The 22,306-nt window shown below is 35.1% G+C and overlaps 1 protein-coding gene across 1 annotated transcript in view; it reads left to right on the top strand.

Moving 5' to 3' along the window:
- The window catches only part of SLCO1A2 (solute carrier organic anion transporter family member 1A2), a 52,903-nt gene extending 30,597 nt beyond the window's left edge, over positions 1-22,306 (top strand). Inside the window, exons 9-14 of the mRNA XM_040235303.1 lie at positions 562-757; positions 4,498-4,660; positions 6,986-7,158; positions 14,859-14,923; positions 15,471-15,588; positions 21,569-22,306. Of these exons, the coding sequence (XP_040091237.1) occupies positions 562-757; positions 4,498-4,660; positions 6,986-7,158; positions 14,859-14,923; positions 15,471-15,588; positions 21,569-21,785 (932 nt within the window). The 3' untranslated portion in view covers positions 21,786-22,306. The remainder of the gene's footprint in view (positions 1-561; positions 758-4,497; positions 4,661-6,985; positions 7,159-14,858; positions 14,924-15,470; positions 15,589-21,568) is intronic.

The raw sequence follows: 22,306 nt of genomic DNA, 5'->3' as shown, positions 1-22,306 counted from the left end.
GGGAGAGTGCTAGTCAGTAGCAGTAAGGCATGGAATGTAAAGACACTTGATAATTACAGGCTCAGCAAAATACCTTTAAAATACCTTGAGCTGAGTCAAATTCTTAAGAATCAGAGTGGGAATAAACAGCTGTAGAATCATACAAATCATACTATTTATGATTTAACAATATACATTACATACAAATCATTATATATATAATCCCACCCAAAGAACAGAAAGTAATAAATGGCTGGTTGACTTTGATTTGTCACTTCTACCTGCATCCTAAGAAAAGAGATATAGAACATAACTCTTTCAGACAAGAAATTTACGTACTTCTGCTATTAATTAAATACATGATAGTGATAACAGTCTTCCAAAATTACTTTGATGTTGTGAGGCATTTAAAAATCTCTCTGCATGTAATATGTAACTAAGAGGGGATAAGTTTAAACTAAATTTCTTCACTATGAGTTGGACCTAAATGATTTTGTATGTAAGACATAGTAGATCAATGTGTTATAATATTTGTTCCTTCACTATGTCACTTTGTATATAATATTCTAATTGCATTTATAGGTATTTATAACTTCCCTCCAATATGCATTGGATATATAGTTGGTGGTTTATTTATGAAGAAGTTCAAGATTACTGTCGTACAAGCTGCCCACATAGGATGTTGGTTATCTTTTACTGAGTATCTTCTCCATTTTTTGTGTTTTTTCATGATCTGTGATAGTTCTTCAGTTGCTGGCATAACCACGTCTTATGAAGGGTATGTTATTTTCTAATGAATATTATACTCTTTCAACTGTTAATATTTTCCACAATGATTATCCGTGATGAGATTAGTTGCCTATCGGAGTTAATTTGTAGTCTTTCTCTATCTTATTTAAAAAGGTTGGGAATATATCACAGAGTTAGTCTAATGATTGTGTTTGTGTGTCTTTGTGATATCCTAGTAGATAGTAAAATGAAGAAACTACCTATGGTTTTAGGTTGTATTAGGATGTGTTATGCATACATTTCATACAACCATAAATAGGTAAAATTAAGAGTTGACTGTATATATATATATATATATATATATATAAAATCTCAATCACCTTTATATCTTTCCTTGATGGGCTTAAATTTAGCTTAACTGAATCCTAACACATGTATAGCAATGCTTTTATAAATTTATGTATTTTATTTTAATATATCTATCTATATCATTGAATGGTTTTAGATTCACATTTTGAGGGTTACATGCATTCACAGGAAGATTTTGCATATTGATATGAATTTTAAAAATTTATTTGTAGGACATATCTAGGATAAAGGAGTAATTAGTTAAGATGAAATTGAGAACATCATAAAATGGCTTCTTTAGAATTATCAAGGACTATATGATTAGAATCATATCAAATACATAATATGAGTATTTATCAGATTACATCATGCAGCTGTAATCAGAGTATATCATGCGAAATGCTGGGGTAGATGAAGCACAAGCTGGAATCAAGATTGCAGGGAGAAATATCAATAACCTCAGGTAAGCAGATGACACCACCCTTATGGCATAAAGTGAAAAAGAACTGAAGAGCCTTTTGACAAACGTGAAAGAGGAGAGTGAAAATTGGCTTAAAACTCAGTATTCAAAAACTAAGATCATGGCATCCACTCCCATTACTTCATAGCAAATAGATGGGGAAACAGTGGACACAGTGACAGACTTTATTTTTGGGGGCTCCAAAATCACTGCAGATGGTGGGTGACTGCAGCCATGAAATTAAAAATGCTTGTTCCTTGGAAGAAAAGCTATGACCAAGACAGCATATTGAAAAACAGAGACATTACTTTGTCAACAAAGGTTTGTATAGTCAAAGCTATGATTTTTCCAGTAGTCATGTATGGAAGTGAGAGTTGGACTATAAAGAAAGCTGAGTGCCAAAGAATTGATGCTTTTGAACTGTGGTGTTGGAGAAGATTCGTGAGAGTCCCTTGAACAGCAAGGAGGTCCAACCAGTCCATTCTAAAGGAAATCAGTCCTGAATATTCATTGGAAGGACTGATGCTGAAGCTGAAACTCTAATACTTTGGCCACCTGATGTGAAGAACTGACTCAGTGGAAAAGACCCTGATGCTAGGAAAGATTGAAAGCAGGAGGAGAAGGGATGACAGAGGATGAGATGGTTGGATGGCATCACCGACTCAATGGACATGAGCTTGAGTAAACTCTGGGAGTTGGTGTTGGACAGAGAGGCCTGATGTGCTGCAGTCCATGGGGTCACAGAGAGTTGGACATGACTGAGCAACTGAACTGAACTGAACTGAAAATCTTAAAGATTATCTCTATGTCCAATTATCGTGATTCCCAGAGCAAATGTATAAAAAGGCACACTCTAGTCATAAGCCAGGACTTTAATTCAGTTTCTAGACTCCCATGCTAGGGTTCTTTTTATCATTTTACGTTAAGCACAGGAAAACTATTGTAATTAGACTTTTAGATCTGTTTTTAAATTTAAATAAAGTGCAAGTCGTTCAGTTGGGTCCAACTCTTTGTGACCACATGGACTATATAGTCCATGGAATTCTCCAGGCCAGAATATTGAAGTGGGTAGTTGTTCCCTTCTCCAGGGGGTCTTCACAACCCAGAGATTTAAACGACGTCTCCCACATTGCAGATAGATTCTTTACCAGCTGAGTCACCAGGGAAGCTCAAGAATACTGGAGTGGGTAGCCTATCCCTTCTCCAGTAGATCTTCCTGACCCAAGAATTGAACTGGGTTTTCCTGCATTGCAGGCAGATTCTTTACCAACTGAGCTACCAGGGAAGCCCTCTTTTTAAATTGAAATATAGTTGATGTACAATGTGTTAATTTCAGGTGTACAGCAAGTGATTCAGTTACACACACACACACACACACATATATTTTCCAGATTCTTTTCTATTATAAGTTATTACCTGGTGGCTCAGAGGTTAAAGCATCTGCCTCCAATGCGGGAGACCCGGGTTCGATCCCTGGGTCGGGAAGATCCCCTGGAGAAGGAAATGGCAATCCACTCCAGTATTCTTGCTTGGAGAATCCCACGGACGGAGAAGCCTAGTAGGTTACAGTCCATGGGGTCGCAAAGAGTCGGACACGACTGAGCGACTCCACCTAATAAGTTATTACAAGATATTGAATATAGTTCCCAATGATATATAGTAGGTTCTTATTTATTTTACATAAACTATTTTTTATGTAATTCCATTTATTTTCATAGTATATATCAGTTAATCCCAAACTTCTAATTTTAATCCCTCTTCTCCTTCCACTTTGGTAACCATAAATTTGTTTCCTATGTCTGTGAGTCTATTTCTGTTTTTATAAATAGGTTCATTTGTGTCATTTTTTTTAGATTCCACATATAAATTATATCATATAATATTTGTCTTTCTCTGTGTTATGCCCTTTTCCCCCTGATTTTATTAAGATATAAATGATAAAAACCATCAGGTATGATCTGATGATTTGATACATTGTATATTCTCAGGGTCAGACTCTGTAGATTCCCCCAGTGATCCCTGAGTGGGCCTCCTGGGAAGCTTTCCACAGTCTGGGGGCACTGGGCTCTCTTTTCGCACTAGAGAAACCATAAGTGGAGGGGAGCTCTCTTGACGTGGTGTTGTGCTAACCTGGGGGAGGAGCCATCCAGTCAGAGTTTTACTGCTCCTGTTATCCTTCTGAGGTCGTCATTCTTGGTCTCTGTGGTTCAGAGGGTGCTTTGGTCTCACTGCTGGGTTCTGGGATTTACACAGTAGTGTCTGTTTAAGGGTAGCTGCGAATTGGTCTTCTCGATGATCACTGAACAGCTTTTTTTACTAGAAGACTGTATTTGTTTACTCAAATAGTTACATTTCTGGAGCTAAATATATTATCTGCATTATAAATTGCATTTACAGATTTTGCGCCCTTGAGATCGCTTTCATAAAGCAATAATCTCTCTTGTTATTTTGCCACCATATGGAGGTGGCTCCAGTGGTAAAGAACCCACCTGCCGATGCAGGAGATGTTAGAGACACGGGTTTGATCCCTGGAGGAGGGCATGGCAACCCGCTTCAGTATTCCTGCCTGGAGAACCCCACGGACCGAGAGGAGCCTTGTGAGCTACAGTCCTCAGAGTCACACAGATTCAAACATGACTGAAGCAACTTAGCATGCATGCATGGACCAAACACAGGGATTTATTTATCTTCATTTTGAGTTCTGACTAATACCTGGAAAAATATTTTCTGTATAGTAAGTTTTCAGTTAATGCTTGTTTACTGGCTTTTATTTACTTGAAAGAAATAATTGAAAAAGTGGCTATGGTCACCAAAGCAAGGTATCTGTTAGGCCAGAGTTATGATATCCAGGCCACATATTGACAGTTGAAAGATTTCTGTTTCTATTTTGGGGAGCAGAAGAAATATACTTGTGAATTGAGATTTTAAAAAGAGCTCTAATATTCTTTCAATATCTATGGCATTATTTTGAATCATTTCAGAATACATCAAAATTTATATGTGAAAAATTTTCTTGCTGACTGCAACATGGATTGTAACTGTCCGACTAAAGTATGGGACCCTGTGTGTGGAAACAATGGCTTGTCATACATGTCAGCTTGTCTTGCTGGTTGTGAGATATCCTCTGGCACAGGAAGAAAAATGGTAAAATATCCCATCGGCCTTTTTTTTTTTTTAAACAGAACTTTTGTCTTATGCACTGCATTGGTACATTCCAGCTATGAACTCGGTCCATATTTGACAAAAGTAAAATTAAAGTCTTTCCTCAAAACCAAATTAGAAACTTTTGTGAAAAAAATGTTACTTTCTATAGTAAGTCTGCTACATACAAATGCGTTCCATTTGAGAGCATGTTTGTAAATCCAATTTGTTTGTAAATCCAACAGATTTAGCCTAGATACCCAACTAACACAATCGGTTCTGTAATACTGTACTGTAGTAGGTTTATACATTCACACAAATAATTAAAAAAACCCAGACACACAAAATAAACATTTTTCATCTTACAGTACAATACCTTGAAAAGTACAGTAGTACAGCGCAAGAGCTGGCACTCAGGGGCTGGCATTGAGTGAACCATCAAGAATAGCTACTGATAGGAGGAGGGAGAGGGGGTGGGAGATGAGAGACTGAAGGATCGTCAGCAACAGGAGACAGAGGGCAAGCTGCGACTTCACTCACACCTGATGTTAGTGGCACAGGTCCTGGTTTCTTGCTGGATTCAACGTCATCTACCCTCTTGAAAAACTGATCCAGCGACTTCTGGATAATAGCACTTTCTTTCTCATCATAGATGACACAGTAGCACTAGATCGTGCCCTGTTCTGCATTTGTGTTCCATGCCTCAAAAACTAACAGTGCCTCCTCAAATTAAGAATACGCCCTTTCCCTTTCCTGTGTTGTGAATCTTTTCGGTTCCTCAGTTACTTCTTCCTCTTGTCTCTGTCCTTCCTCTGGGCCTCCAGTTCTATCAGGTCTCTATTAGTAAGCGCCTTGTGTTGCAAGGAGTTCAATATTATAAGAACAAGTGACTTCTACCATCTTTAAACCTCACTCCACTCTCTCAATTATTTTCACTTTTGTTTCCATCTTTATTGCTTGGTGCCTCTTAGCAGTGCAAGCTACATCATCGCTGCTCTGACGCTTGCTTCCAAACATCCTGTGCTTGAAATAAAGATACTGCACTATTGTACTCTGTACTGTACTGTGTTGTATTGGGCTTCTCTTGTGGCTCAGCTGGTAAAGAATCCGCCTGCAATGCGGGAGACCTGGGTTCGATTCCTGGGTTGGGAAGATCCCCTGGAGAAGGGAAAGGCTACCCACTCCAGTATTCTGGCCTGGAGAATTCCATGGACTATACAGTCCATGGAGTTGCCAAGAGTCGGACACAATTGAGCAACTTTCACTTTCGCTTTCACAGTAAAGTACACAAAAACACAACCACTTGTAGATGATACACACACGTGACAGTGTATGCAAGACACATGAACTAACTTACATGATTGGATATGTGAACGCATACTGACATCTTTGAAAGTTCAAAACTTGAAGGTTCGCGTGTAGGGGACTGACTGTGTATGCTCACTTGGTTTACATTTTACTTCCTAGATCTTATTTGAATGCTTTAGCATTCCTGAGCATTGATCTTTAGCTTCATAGCAATCGACATGATTACTTAACTTCATTTAAAACTATGACGTGAGTCTGAGTGAACTCTGGGAGTTGGTGATGGACAGGGAGGCCTGGCGGGCTGCGATTCATGGGGTTGCAAAGAGTCGGACACAACTGAGTGACTGAACTGACCTGAACTGAGACTGAAAAATAATACTATCGACTGAGATAAAGTTGGCAATTTTGATCTCAATTATCCAGTCAATTGTTTTGCTATTTTTTTCTTTCTTTCTGTGTACATACACATGTGCTTTCAGAGTTTTTTTTTACATCCTGACAGGTTTTTAAGAAGATGGAATTGGGCATGTTTTATTGTTTAAAATATGTCACTTAAAATCTTGGTTGGTGATGAAAATAAAATATAAATTTTGATTCTTATTAAAACCTGGGAATGTAAGAATTCAAAAAGTGTTGACTTTATTCTGTTTGTGAAATAAGCTTTATTTTAAACAAAGCTTTGTTTATTAGTAAGTATCTAATATTTCAATTGGGCATTCTGAAGCAAATTTTATTTGTCATATTTAGTGTATGTTAAAATAGTGTGTGTTTGTAAAAAGCATGATTTTAGGACAGCTGAGTTATTGCAAATTTACTTAATAAATTAGAAAGAAGTACCATTTTTTGGAAACCACCCTTCTATGTTTTGTCACATGCTATAATCCTGAGAGAGATCATAAAGGATATGAGAATAAAGGGAGTAAACAATGTCTATCATGATCTAACTGGGAAAAGAAAATATTTAAGATTTGTGTTCAAGAGTTTCCTTCCTTACATAAGGTAATATATTATTTTTGGCAGGTGTTCCAAAATTGTAGCTGCATTCAAACACCAGGAAATTCATCTGCAGTTCTTGGGCTATGTGACAAAGGAAAGGACTGTTCCATGATGCTACAGTACTTTTTAATCTTGTCCGTGTTCAGTAGTTTCATATTTTCCTTATCTGCCATACCTGGATATATGGTTCTCCTGAGGTATAATAATTATTTTCTTTATTTGGATTTATGTCTGGTTATTTAGTATGGAAGCTTTTTCTAAGAAAGTCACGTGAAGCTCACAGTATCTAAGAACTTGGTGCTCTAATATATCATACCATTTATTAAGATTTTCCAAATAAGCATTGTTGAATTTTACAAAAATTTTTAAGCTAACAAATTTAAATGTTCATCTGCTGGTATTTCCCTCCCTATCTTTCCTACCTTATTACTGAGAGTTAAATTAGCAGACGCTCATGGTTTAACACAAGAAGAGACACATTTATATTTTAGGCTAAACCATATGAAATGGTCATTTTCCTAGGTAAGAGTGGTTGCCTATAGTTCATTTCCTGTAGTCTGATGTATTAGGACAGTGGAATTAAAAGCTGTTGGAAGTCCCAGTTTCACCAGTTATTATCAACAGGGCAAAGGCAGGTGAATTGATCTTTCTGAGCTCTTTTTTTTTTTTAATTTTATTTTTTTACTTTACAATACTGTATTGGTTTTGCCGTACATTGACATGAATCCACCACAGGTGTACATGAGTTCCCAACCCTGAACCCCCCTCTCACCACCTTCCCCATATCATCTCTCTGGGTCATCCCAGTGCACCAGCCCCAAGCATCCTGTATCCTGTATCGAACCTAGACTAGCGATTCGTTTCTTACATGATAGTATACATGTTTCAATGTCATTCTCCCAAATCATCCCACCCTCTCCCTCTCCCACAGAGTCCAAATGTCTGTTCTTTACATCTGTGTCTCTTTTGCTGTCTCACATACAGGGTTATCATTACCATCTTTCTAAATTCCATATATATGTCTTAGTATACTGTATTGGTGTTTTTCTTTCTGGCTTACTTTTGTTTAATAAAAAATGGATATAATAATGAATGCTCAACTGTCTTAAGAGGCTCTTGTGATACATAAATGTTGAAGGGCTTACTAAAACTAGGAAATTGGAGAGCTAGATTGTAAACTTAGGTTTATCACACAAGCTTTTTCAACGACAGCATCTTTGTGTCTCATAAGCAATTTTAAACATAACTAGTAAACAAAGTCCATAGTTTTTTTTCATCTTGAAGAAGAGTTAAATTGATTGTAATTCTCAGTTCATAGTTCATCCTAGGTGGGGTAAGGTTTTTCTCTTATTTTATTTTACTTTATTTTTATTTTTCTCATTCCATTTCCCACTTCCTATCACCATAGGCATCCACATTAATATGATAGACATACAGTCTTAAATACATGCTTTCCTTTGTAAAATACTGTTTGTTGTGTATTGTATTTTATATGCACAGAAACAATACTGTGCTACAAATTTGTTTTGGTTCAAAATGCACATGCAAATATAAATTCACCAAATACTGCTTTTATTTATGAGTTATTCTCATACCATCAATTCATGCCTCTCCATTGGGTTTTCCTCATAGCTCAGTTGGTAAAGAATCCGCCTGCAATGCAGGAGATCTCGGTTCAATTTCTGGGTTGGGAAGATCCCTTGGAGAACGGATAGGCTATCCACTCCAGTATTCTTGAGCTTCCCTTGTGGCCCAGCTGGTAAAGAATCTGCCAGCAATGCGGGAGACTTGGGTTCGATCCCTGGGTTGGGAAGATCCCTTGGAGAAGGGAAAGGCTACCCACTCCAGTATTCTGGCCTGGAGAATTCCATGAACTAGATAGAGTCTCAAAGAGTTGGACATGACTGAGCAACTTTCATTTTCACTTTCACAGCATCACTAATATTTAGAATTACTGAACTTTCTGACTTTTACTATTCCAATGGGTATTAGATGGTAGCTCACTGGTGTTTTAATACATGATTTCCTAAATCAATGAGTTTAATAATTTCCTTAAATTTTTTTCTAGCTACTAGTACTTTTACTTCAAGATGCTTATTCATTATTTTTGTCCATTTTCATGATAATTCCTATAGTTTTCTGGTGAATTATAGATGTTAATCTAATATTGTTTACTTGATACAATTATCTTCTCCTGATCTCTCATCTTTTCTTCAAAATTTTTCATAGCTTTTTTTGTGAAATTCAATCCTAACTTTTGTTGTACTGAAATCTGACAATTTACTTGCCTTAGGGTTTATGTATTGGGGAGTCACATTTCAAAAGGGCTTTTATATTACTAATTTATAAAAATATTCCCCTAAATTTTATCTTACGAGTTACATAGCTTTTACCTAGTTCTTTAAATCATCATACGTTTATCTTTATGTGTGGTGAAAGGGAGAGAGATATTCAATGTTATTTTTATCCAAACAATTGTTTTCCTAACATCATAGCACAAATAAGAAGTCCTGTTTCCATTGATTCATGGTGCCATCTTTATCATATTTGAAGTTTTTATATAACACAGGATGTTTTCACGCTTTCAGAGTTTTATTTCTCTGTTCTCAAAGTAGTGACACTGCATATATTCATGTCTCATACGGTAGTGCTTCTTCATCCACTCATCACTTTCACCTTCACTCTTCCTTTTTCTCCCCCCAAACTGACTTAGCTATTGATGCATGAATCTTTATACTTACATATGAATTTTGATTGTATGGATTATATATATTAATTAAAGAAACTCTGACAACAAATATTTGTGACCATGAAATATTTTTCCATTTATTTAAAATTTCCTGTATAGATACTACACATACACACGTATATATAGACACACACAGAAAATGGTACCATGTACAATTATATATGTACCCATTTATATCCAAACACATGGATATAGGTTTATTTGTAATTTAATATGGTACTATTTTCTCTTATATTTTCTAGTTGGTTATTGTTGGTTTAGAGAAATGCTGTTGATTATTTAACATTCATTATTTATCCAGCAATTTTTCTTATTTGTTCTGATAACTTGCTGACTTTGTTAGGTGTTCTTTATAGAAATATGTGCACACAAGGAGAGTTTTATCTCTTTGCTTCTCAAGCTTATACATCTTAGATTTTAAAAAAATTTCTTATAGCATCAACTTGGACCTCCAAAACTGTGTTAAACTGTAATGGTGATAACGAGTATCCTTGTTCTTTGCTACTTTTAACAGAAACCGTATAAAATTTTTCCATTAAATATGATGCTTGCTATAGATTTTTAGTATATATATTTTCATCTAGTTTCTGAGTTTTTAATCATAAAATCAGTATCAAACTACTATTTTTCCTCTTCTAGGAAAAAATTTACATATAATCTTCCAATTCAGTACTTTTAGTGTAGTGAAAAAAAGTGATAGATTTTTCTATGTTGAGCTGTTTGGACATCTAAGAAAAACCATAGTCAGTCACATTTAAATCATAATTTATTTAAAATTATTGTATCTATGATGATTGGTAAAACATAAATGTTATTTTCTATTCTTTTTGTTTGTTTGTTTGTTTTGGAATCATTCTAGGCCCACAAAATGAATTGATAAATTTTCTATTTTTCAATTTCTGGAACTACTTACTTAAAATATCTATTTGTTGAAAGTTTTATGAACTCACTCATAAAACTACTTGTACTTTGGGCTTACTTGGTCAGTGATACTTGGTTATTATTTTCATTATTTTCATGAATGTTTCATTATAACATTTCAATTTAATGTTAGTGTCTATTTACATTTTCCATTTACACTTATACCAGATGTTACTGCATAACTCTTTATAATATTCTTTGGTCATTTGGATATTCTCTGATATATCTGAAGGATTTTCCATTTTTTCTGTATTTTGTTTATTGCATTTTTATTTTTGATCATTGTTGCCAAATGTCGCTTTTAATTTCTTTTTCAAAGAAGCAATTTTTAGTTTTGTTGCTCTTTATTTCATCTATTTCTGCTTTTTATTTTATTTACTAAAAATTTTTTTTGGTCTTTTTTCTGTTGTTCTATATCTAACTATTTGAGTTTAATACTTACATAATTTGCTCATTTTGATTAATATATATAAAATGATAAATTTTCTTCCAAGTATTGCCTTAGCTATACCTCAGCTAATATTTTCATGACGTTTTATTTCTAAGTGTTTTGTAACTTCTTAGCTATAAGGATTTCATGCTTTTGTGAGATCATAAGGTGGTATGTTAGAGGTAGAGGAGAAAGAAAAACTCTTCAGTAAAATTTAAATACCATATTTCCTATATTAAATGGTAACCATGGGAGCAAGAGGGTCATGTGAGGTCTCCTGACTTTTATTACTTCTTTCTGAGTAAAATCATTGATGTTGCCTAAATAATCTGTGTTAGATAGTGAACTGGTCAACTGTATCTCACTCTATTGTGCTGAAGAGTTTTTCAAAGTAGTAAAAAACTTATGCCAAGAAAATGCCCATCAGTTCAGTTCAGTTCAGTCACTCAGTCGTGTCCAACTCTTTGTGACCCCATGGACTGGAGCATGCCAAGCCTCCCTGTCCATTACCAATTCCCGGAGTTTACTCAAACTGATGTCCATTGAGTCAGTGCTGCCATCCAACCATCTAATCCTCTGTCGTCACCTTCTCCTCCTGCCTTCAATCTTTCCCAGCATCAGAGTCTTTTCTAATGAGTCAGCTCTTCGCCTCAGCTACCAAAGTATTGGAGTTTTAGATTCAGCATCAGTACTTCCAATGAACACTCAGGACTGATCTCCTTTAGAATGGACTGGTTGGATCTCCTTGCTGTCCAAGGGACTCTCAAGAGTCTTCTCCAATATGACAGCTCAAAAGCATCAATTCTTTGGTACTCACCTTAAGAGTCCAACTCTCATGTCCATACATGACTACTGGAAAAACCATAGCCTTGACTAGATGGACATTTGCTGGCAAAGTAACATCTCTGCTTTTGAATATGCTATCTAGGTTGGTCATAGTTTTTCTTCCAAGGAGAAAGTGTCTTTGATTTCATGGCTGCAGTCACCATCTGCAGTGATTTTGGAGCCCAAGAAAATAAAGTCTGCCACTGCTTCCACTGTTTTCCCATCTATTTGCCATGAAGTGATGGGACTGGATGCCATGATCTTAGTTTTCTGAATGTTGAGTTTTAAGCCAACTTTTTCACTCTCCTCTTTCACTTTCATCAAGAGGCTCTTTAGTTCTTCTTCACTTTCTGCCGTAAAGATGGTGTCATCTGCATATCTGAGGTTATTGATATTTCTTCCTGCAGTCTTGATTTCAGCTTGTGTTTCATCCAGCCCAGTGTTTCTCATGATGTACTCTGCATATAAGTTAAATAACAGGGTGACAGTGTATAGCCTTGACGTACTCCTTTCCCTATTTGGAACCAGTCTATTGTTCTATGTCCAGTTCTAAACGTTGCTTCCTGACCTGCATACAGATTTCTCAAGAGGCAGGTCAGGTGGTCTGGTATTCCCATCTCTTTCAGAATTTTCCACAGTTTGTTGTGATCCACACATTCAAAGGCTTTGGTATAGTCAATAAGCAGAGATAAAGTAGAGATACAGAGTTTTTCTGTAACTCTCTTCCTTTTTTCGGTGATCCAGCAGATTTTGGCAATTTGATCTCTGGTTCCTCTGCCTTTTTTAAAACCAGCTTGAACATCTGGAAGTTCATGGTTCACACTGTTGAAGTCTGACTTGGAGAATTTTGAGCATGACTTTTCTAGCCTGTGAGATGAATGCAATTGTGTGGTAGTTTGAGCATTCTTTGGCATTGCCTTTCTTTGGGATTGGAATGAAAACTGACCTTTTCCAGTCCTGTGGCCACTGCTGAGTTTACCAAATTTGCTGGCATATTGAGTGCAGCACTTTCACAGCATCATCTTTTAGGATTTGAAATAGCTCAACTGAAATTCCATCATCTCCACTAGCTTTGTTTGTACTGATGTACTGATGCTTCCTAAGGCCCACCTGACTTCGCATTCCAGGATGTCTGGCTCTAGGTGAGTGATCACACCATTGTGATTATCTCCATCGTGAAGATCTTTTTTGTACAGTTCTTCTGTGCATTCTTGCCACCTCTTCTCAATATCTTCTGCTTCTGTTATGTCCATACCATCTCTGTCCTTTACGAGCCCATCTTTGCATGAAATGTTCCCTTGGTATCTCTAATTTTCTTGAAGCGATCTCTACTCTTTCCCATTCTATTGTTTTCCTCTATTTCTTTGCATTGATTGCTGAGGAAGGCTTTCTTATCTCTCCTTGCTATTCTTTGGAACTCTGCATTTGGATGCTTATATCTTTCCTTTTCTCTTGTGCTTTTCACTTCTCTTCTTTTCACAGCTATCTGTAAAGCCTCCTCAGACAGCCATTTTTCTTTTTTACATTTCTTTTCCATGGGGATGGTCTTGATCCCTGTCTCCTGTACAATGTCACAAACCTCTGTCCATAGTTCATCAGGCACTCTGTCTATCAGATATAGTCCCTTAAATCTATTTCTCACTTCCACTGTATAATCATAAGGGATTTGATTTAGGTCATACCTGAATGGTCTGGTGGTTTTCCCTACTTTCTTCAATTTAAGTCTGAATTTGGCAATAAAGAGTTCATGATCTGAGCCACAGTCAGCTTAGAAAGCAAATTTTAAAGATTTCTATCTTAACATATTCTGCCAGCTGGTGGAATCATATATCCTGCATGCCCCTGACTCACCACACTTCAAAGTTCCCTATTGTAAACATGTGGTGTCCACTAAAGCTCCAAAATATTTAGGTGCAGGGATTCCAGCTACACTTAAAAGGGACAAAGAAGAATCCATTAGCAAGTTAAGAAGATAATCTGATAATTGGTAAGATAATTGGTAAGAACCAATAATATGATGTTTTTGCTTAAATGTATTGTGTCCTTTTGTTTAAAAATTTTGCTTTCATTTTCTCAGCTTTGATTAGTCAAAGAAGGGAAGGGAATACAGAGGAAATCTCTAAGTGAATTCATTGAGCAGATAGCCATGCTAATGCTAAAGTGAGTGGAGCATAGAAAATGCCGCCGGAAACGATAGTCTTCACTTCCACATATAAGGGCTTCCCAGGTGGAGCAGTGGTAAAGAATCTGCCTGCAATGCAGGAGACCTGGATTTGATCCTTGGGTTGGTATTCTTGCCTGGCAAATTCCATGGACAGAGAAGCCTGGCAGGCTACAGTCCAAGGGGTTCCAAAGAGTTGAAGGTGACTGAGCGACTTATACACACACACACACACACACATTTCTACCTAAGGAATTTCAGGTAATGGTGAAAAGGTGGGAGAATTTTTGGAAAGAATGGATGAAACTGTGCAGCTTTTAAATAGATACCAAATCACTTAAAATATATTTGCTTTGGATTTTTTAAAATCACTTTCCTTGGAGAACTTTTATTCTTGTTTTCTTTTCTGTTTACATTTACTTATGTAAATCCTTGGCTTTTCTGTATTTTGTTAATACAAATAATTTAAATACACTTAGGGTTGCATTCTTCTTTGGTTTGAGGCTAAACGTGTAACCATTAGAATCACAAACTACTTAAGAGGATACTGGGGTAGAAATCAATTGATATGAAATGTTTTCTTCTTTGATAACTTTATGATAGAAATGAGTGAGCAAAAAGTGACGGATAGAATGCCAAAGACCAGAGGTGGGGCTTCTGTGAAACTTATGAACTGAATAATTAGGCCTTGAATAGTCAAGACTTGAGTATGCAAGAAAATTTGCTAATGCTCAATGCGTTACTAGCATACAAATAGTTGTTTTAAGACAGTATGGTAGTTTTTAAATTTATGAATTCATTAATTTTTTAGGTTTGTCAAGCCTGAAGAGAAATCTCTTGGTGTGGGATTACATGCATTTTGTACACGAGTATTTGGTAAAAATAATTATTTTTCCCAATATCACATCAGACCACTATTGAATACTAAGTAAATGAAGTCACTCCCTCAGAGTAACAATTTAGCAAATATCCCTTCTGCTTTTAAATAGCACTTTGTAATTAGTATGAGAATAAAGAACAAGAAGAAATGAAAAACTTGTTCCTTTCACTTGAAAAAGACCTACCTGACATTCTACTTTTCATCAATAAACTTGAAAAGCAAAGAGGCAATGCTTTGTTAAAATAAAATGTGAGTGTGGTTTGCCCAAAATATTTGCAGAAAAAAGTATAAATAATCATTAATTCAATGTTTTTCTCTACTGATAATTTTTTATTTTGCCTTTATCCATCTAATTACTTACCTTTTTAAATCTAGAAACTTAACTCTAAAAGTCACTTCTAGTTTCTAAAAGTAAAATTTAAAGCTGTAGATTTATATTCTGTTAAACTGTTCTACAAATAGAGAAAATTTTAATACTTTCAAACAAAACAACATATCTTCTTACCTTGCTAATGGATTCTTCTTTCTCCCTTTTAATTGTAGCTGGAATTCCTGCACCTATATATTTTGGAGCTTTAGTGGACTCCACATGTTTACACTGGGGAACTTTGAAGTGTGGTGAGTCAGGGGCATGCAGGATATATAATTCCAACAGCTTCAGGTAAAGATAGTAATTTAAAAAAAATTGCTTTCTAAGCAGAGATGAGTGTATAAAATGGTACATGGTACCATAGTACACGTCTAACACTTTGTCAAGAGACTAGACTACTTTTGGTTTTATTTACAAAATAGGTACTGATACTATATCTCCATTTCTTATTTACATATTCATTTTATTTCCTCAATATTTTCAAAGCACTTGATAAATATAAGAACAGGTGGCTTTCAAAATGTTGTTCCTTAAATTGGTTGCAATCAGTATATTATTGAAGGCCATGTCTGTGGAGTAACTACCTATCTAAATTATATTACTCTCAAGTATCTTGTTTAATCCTACATCATTCCAGCATTTTACTAGCTTAAATCCTTACTTCCTTTGGCCATCCACTTCTGATCTCTAAAATATTTTTTCTCCCTTAGTAAATTTCACTGACACAGTATTCTTCATGTTTCTTCAAGCCTTATTTTTTGTAAATATAGATCTGATTTTGAACAAACTTCATCTGGTATCAACCTGTTTTTGAACAAAACTCTTCCATTTTTCTCTTTATTTTCAGATTCTTTTCCATTTGGAGACCTAAATTCTGTTTAGATTTGTCTTAATTTCTCACTATGGGCAGTAAGACAACTCTTTTAATTACTAAAAAATGATTTGGTATTGTTTAAAAGAGTCTAAGGTCTTCTCTTGATCAGTAAAAGAATATATATGTCAAGAACAGTGAAGAGAGCAGACAGAATGAGATTCACATTTTCATCAGTTCCTTTTTCCTCAGTTATATTGACTATAAGACAAACAGAATTTAAAATAAGAAAAAATCATAGAGTAAAAAAAGGGTATTACTTAATAATAAAAGATACTTGACCAAAAATATATAACAATCATGGATCCATATAAATCTATCACTATAACTTCAAATATATAAAACAAAAATTCACAAAATTACAAGCAGAAGTCTACAGAGTAGAAATTTGCAACACACTTTTACAAGAAGTAAATATAAAATACAGGTGAAAATTTCATGAGGATATAGAAGATTTGAACCACCTGACTACGTAAGCATTATCTACTAGATATATAGTGGTATTTTTTCAACCCAACTATCAGCAACCATAGGAAAATAATAGAAATCTCATTGTAAAATAGATTTAAAAAAATATTTTGCATATTATTGCTGTGATACTAAGGAGGGAATAAGATACAGATACAATCAAGAACTAGATCAAATGATCTGCTCCCTCTGTGATTATTTATAGTATCACTACGAAAAAAACTAGGAAAGGCCTAAGAACCCAGGGAAGTGCGAAAAGCAAAGGGAAAAATAGCAGATTTGGAGGAGTAAATACAGAGAAACAAAGCAAGCAAAGAAAACCAAAATAAACAAACAACAAAATACTCATAAAGAGCTTGTAAACTAAAACATTAACATACATGAATAAATCCAATAGTAAAATGACAAGCACACAAATTACCAGTTGAAACATGACTTCATTCCAGATTAAATTTACTCTAATGTAAGAGTCTGACAAACTTTAAAATAAGATGTTTAACCAGCTCAATAGGATTAAAAATAATAAATTGATAGCATAATACCCATTAAAATGAAAAAGAAATAACAACAAAAAATTCTAGCAGAATAAGAATATGAATAAGAACTCTTAGAAATATTAGAGATTAAATGGATAGCATTGAAATAAAAGGAATTCTAAATAGATAATAAATTTCAAGTCCACGTAAGTTAAAATGAGAACTGGTGAACTGAAAGTAGGTATTGTAGAAATTATCTGGAATGATAATTAATGATTTGATCTCATAAACACAGAAGACCACCTTAGTAATTTTAAAGATCAATTAGAAATTAAAAGATATATCTCAGAAAATTTCAGAACAGAGAGCAGAAGAAATAGCAGAAATAAACTGAATTAATGGCTTAGAATTTCCTAGAATTTAATAAAGACATACATTTTCAGATCAAAAGTGCTCTTTAAATGCCTAGTAGGGTGAATTAAATAGACATATCAAAGTGAAATTACAAATGTTCAAATTAAGAAAAAAACATAAGCACAACCCAGAGAAATAAACATATGGCTTATAAAGGAATATGATTAGACCAATAGTGATAGATTATCAACAACCATAGATCCTAATATCTTTATGATCCTTATTGCCTTGGGTTTGGGTTGAAACAAAAACACAAACTAGAGAACAAGAAATGGGCAAATGTGACTGACTGCATATAAAAACTTGTTTGTAATTAAAGACACTATAGACAATGAAGAATGATAGAACACAAATCGTGAGCATCAGGAACTCTCATACACTGCTGGTGGTGAATAAAAACTACTGAAAATAACTTTTGGGAAATATTTACTAAGTTGCAGATATCAAAATGTATCTACTTCCCTTGTGGCTCAGACAGTAAAGCATCTGTCTACAATGAGGGAGACCTGGGTTCAATCCCTGGGTTGGGAAGATTCCCTAGAGAAGGAAATGGAAACCCACTCCAGTACTCTTGTCTAGAAAATCCCATGGATGGAGGAACCTGGTGCAGGCTACTGTCCATGGGCTCACAAAGAGCCGGACACGACTGAGAGACTTCACTTTCTTTCTTTTCTTTCTTTCTACTAAGTTGCATCCTCTAAACTCCTTACACATATTTTAGAGAAACTCTTGCTCACATGTACAAGGAGACATGTCAACCAAGGTTTATTGCACTTTTATTAATATTAGAAAAAATCTGAACAAAAGTGTCCAATAGGAAAATGGATAGTAAGCTGTGGTGTGTTTATTACTGAACTCAGGTTTGGTTCGGAGAAGGCAATGGCACCCCACTCCAGTACTCTTGCCTGGAAAATCCCATGGGTGGAGGAGCCTGGTAGGCTGTAATCCATGGGGTTGCGAATATTCGGACATGACTGAGCGACTTCACTTTCACTTTTCACTTTCATGCATTGGAGAAGGAAATGGCAGCCCACTCCAGTGTTCTTGCCTGGAGAATCCCAGGGACTGGGGGCTGGTGGGCTGCCGTCTATAGGGTCGCACAGAGTTGGACACGACTGAAGCGACTTAGCAGCAGCAGCAGCAGCAGCAGCAGGTTTGGTTGCTAGAGGCAGTGTTGGTAGAGAGGAAATGTGCTTAAGTCAGAAAAGCTGCCAATCTTGGGAGAAGGTGAACTCATGTCCAGAGACCAACTCTAAGGATTCTGCTCAGTCATGACTGTTTTTAAAGGAAAAATATTGGGGGGAAGGATCTCAGTGAATCATCGAGGCAGAAGAGTTGGTTCTGTTTTCTTCTCCTTTGAGTGCAGACTGGCTGACTCTCTCTTCAGGTGTTATCTTGCCTGAATGATCTTCCTGCAGGATTGCTGAAAGGGCTATTGGAGGGCAGAGAGCTTATCATTTTTTAACTATTTAATTCTTCATTCTTTTTATTTAGGAAAAGAATCAACAGGTTAGGCAACACATGGTGTACATTCAAGAAAGCATAAATCAGGAATTAGTTTCAATTGTTTAGTGATTTCTTTACTATAATTAGGTTTTTAAAGTTACAGGGGACAGAAATGGGTAAACAGAAAAGGGACAAAACAATTGCTTTTATGTTCATATGTTGCAATGTAGTTCAATAGTTAAAAATAAACAATGTAGAACTACATGTATAAGCCTAGTTTTAAAATGGTGGACTGATAGAAAAAAATTTCAGAATAAAAACATAATATTATGCCAATTATTTAAAATGTAAAAATATATGCAGTAATTGTATAAAGTATGAGTGGATACATGTGTAATTTGTAAAGCTATAGAAATAAAGTAGGAACAAAATCCATAAAATTCAACATAGTGTTATATCTGGAGTGGGTTAGAATATAATAGGATCATAGGAATACACAGAGGAATTAAATGTATTAATATCTTTTAAACTGGTCTGAAACAAAAATGGCAAAATTTAATCATTTGAAAAACCTGGGTGATGAGTATAAATATGTTTAACTCTTTTTTTCTTTAATTCTGGATATGTTTCCTTATAAGAGAAAATTTTAGAACTAGGAAAATGAATACAAGAAGCAGAAATTCATAAATAGACTATAGGCCAGAGAGATAACAAAAGAGCTGTGCTTTTGAAAATATTAAAATATAATAACAACAATCTGGAAAGGCAAATAAAGAGAAGAGGCACAAATAAGCACTATTAAAAATGGAAAAAATATAAATACAGATACTTAGGAATTTTAAACATTGTAATTTAGAAGCATATTAAGTAGAAGTTTTTAAGATAAATATGTATTACCAAGTTCAGTTCAGTTCAGTTCAGTTCAGTTGCTCAGTCATGTCCGACTCTCTGCGACTCCATGAATCGCAGCATGCCAGGCCTCCCTGTCCATCACCATCTCCCGGAGTTCACTCAGACTCATGTCCATCGAGTCCATGATGCCATCCAGCCATCTCATCCTCAGTCATCCCCTTCTCCTCCTGCCCCCAATTCCTCCCAGCGTCAGAGTCTTTTCCAATGAGTCAACTCTTCACATGAGGTGGTCAAAGTACTGGAGCTTCAGCTTTAGCATCATTCCTTCCAAAGAAATCCTGGGTTGATCTCCTTCAGAATGGACAATTAGTGGTGATTCTTTGGGAGCATTCTTGTTAAACACTGAAAAAAACTGCTATCACTGTCAGTATTAAATTTAAGTTAGAAAGTATATTTAATGTAAAAAAATAAAACAGTAACAGAAGATTAAAAAGAGATCTCCTTGCAGTCCAAGGGACTCTCAAGAGTCTTCTCCAACACCACAGTTCAAACACATCAGTTCTTCGGTGCTCAGCCTTCTTCACAGTCCAACTCTCACATCCATACATGACCACAGGAAAAACCATAGCCTTGACTAGGCGGACCTTAGTCGGCAAACTAATGTCTCTGCTTTTGAATATACTATCTAGGTTGGTCATAACTTTTCTTCCAAGGAGTAAGTGTCTTTTAATTTCATGGCTGCAGTCACCATCTGCAGTGATTTTGGAGCCCCCCAAAATAAAGTCTGACACTGTTTCTACTGTTTCCGCATCTATTTCCCATGAAGTGATGGGACCGGATGCCATGATCTTCGTTTTTTTACTATAAATATGTAAAAGACATGACTATTTCCATAGTCATTAAAAAATGTGAATGAGCCACAAATTCTCATCTTCCAAAGGCATCAAGTCCAGAAGCTTTGAAGGCAAGTTTTACAAATCTTCAATGAACTGATGATCCCTGCATAATACAAGTTATTCTTAGACATGGAAAAAGGAGGAAAATTTCCCTGTTCATTTTATAAAGCTAATGCAGTCTTGATATTGACATTAGACAAATTCAATATAAGGCAAAAAGTACAAGGTGATTTTAGTTATACATGCAAAAAGTTAACAAATTGAATCTATTAATGTGTAAAAACTAACAAATAGAGTTTGTTCAGAATAATAATAATAGTCTTGGCTATTCTGCTAACTACATACAGAAAAATGATTTGGTGATATTTTACAAGTTCAAAACTAAAACTTTGAGCAAACTCAGAAGAGAAAGCAATTTCCTTAACCTAATGAAGATCATATAAGGAAACACAGGAGTAAATATTACAATTAGTGGTGATTCTTTGGAGGCATTCTTGCTAAACACTGAAAAAACTGCTATCACTGTCAGTATTAAATTTAAGTTAGAAAGTATATTTAATGTAAAAAGATAAAAACAGTAACAGAAGATTAAAAAGAGGAAAATAAATTTTGATTTTCCTGGATAAAATATTCCCCAAATCATTTTAACAAAAGTTAGAATTCATCAGCTATTGAATGAAAGTTCATGAGGTTCATTCCTAATATTCATGGGATTCGTTCCTAAGACTGACATGCAAAACAATTAGTCGCTGTTGTCCTTATGGGATAAAATATTATTAATTAAAAATATGCAAAGCTAGTTGTATCTTCATAAGTTTTAACACATTTTAACTTTTTTTTTAAAATAGATACATCTATCTTGGATTACCGGCAGCAATAAGAGGATCAAGCTATATTCCAGCCTTTTTGATCCTCTTTATTTTGAGGAAGTATCGACTACCTGAGGAAAATGCCTCTTCAGAAACTATGCTTGTGGCAAAGTGTAAAGGGAAGGAAAATGAGGGCAAAGAAGTGGATCAAAATGCCAAAGTTTTGAATGATGATGAATTGAAAACAAAGCTATAATACTCTTATATCATACTTTACAGAATTGGAGAACACAATACAACTTAATCATTTTTAAAATCAATAGAGGTACTGCAGATAACTTTTCCTTACTTTTAAGAACCTCAACATTTTTTTTTTTTAACTCATGGAGAAAAAATATTCATGATAGTATTTCTGAGGCAACAATGGCATTTGAGATTTTCCTCAGAGAGACATTTATAAACAAAACAGGATATTAGAACCAGCTTTATTTTTATGTTAAATTGTTAAAACAACAATTTCTGTTTTAACTCATGCAAAATATTTCCCACATCCCTTCCAAATGATTTTTAAAAATTTCCTATTATGAAAATCTATTTAATTCTATTGAAATGCTGCTTTGATATGATGATTATTAGGAGACTGAAATTCTTTTCTTCATATGTGAATATTTAAGGATTTTGCTCAAATTTAAGTGAACAGAGTGAAAGAGGTGAACAAAGTCAAAGACTTTAAGTGAAAGAAGCCTAACTGTTTTTATTCTATTTTGGAATTTTTCT

The sequence above is a fragment of the Oryx dammah genome, unplaced genomic scaffold (genome assembly GCF_014754425.2).
Source record: "Oryx dammah isolate SB20612 unplaced genomic scaffold, SCBI_Odam_1.1 HiC_scaffold_29, whole genome shotgun sequence".
NCBI classification, from domain to species: Eukaryota; Metazoa; Chordata; class Mammalia; order Artiodactyla; family Bovidae; genus Oryx; species Oryx dammah.
This window is presented reverse-complemented; position numbering and strand designations above follow the sequence as displayed.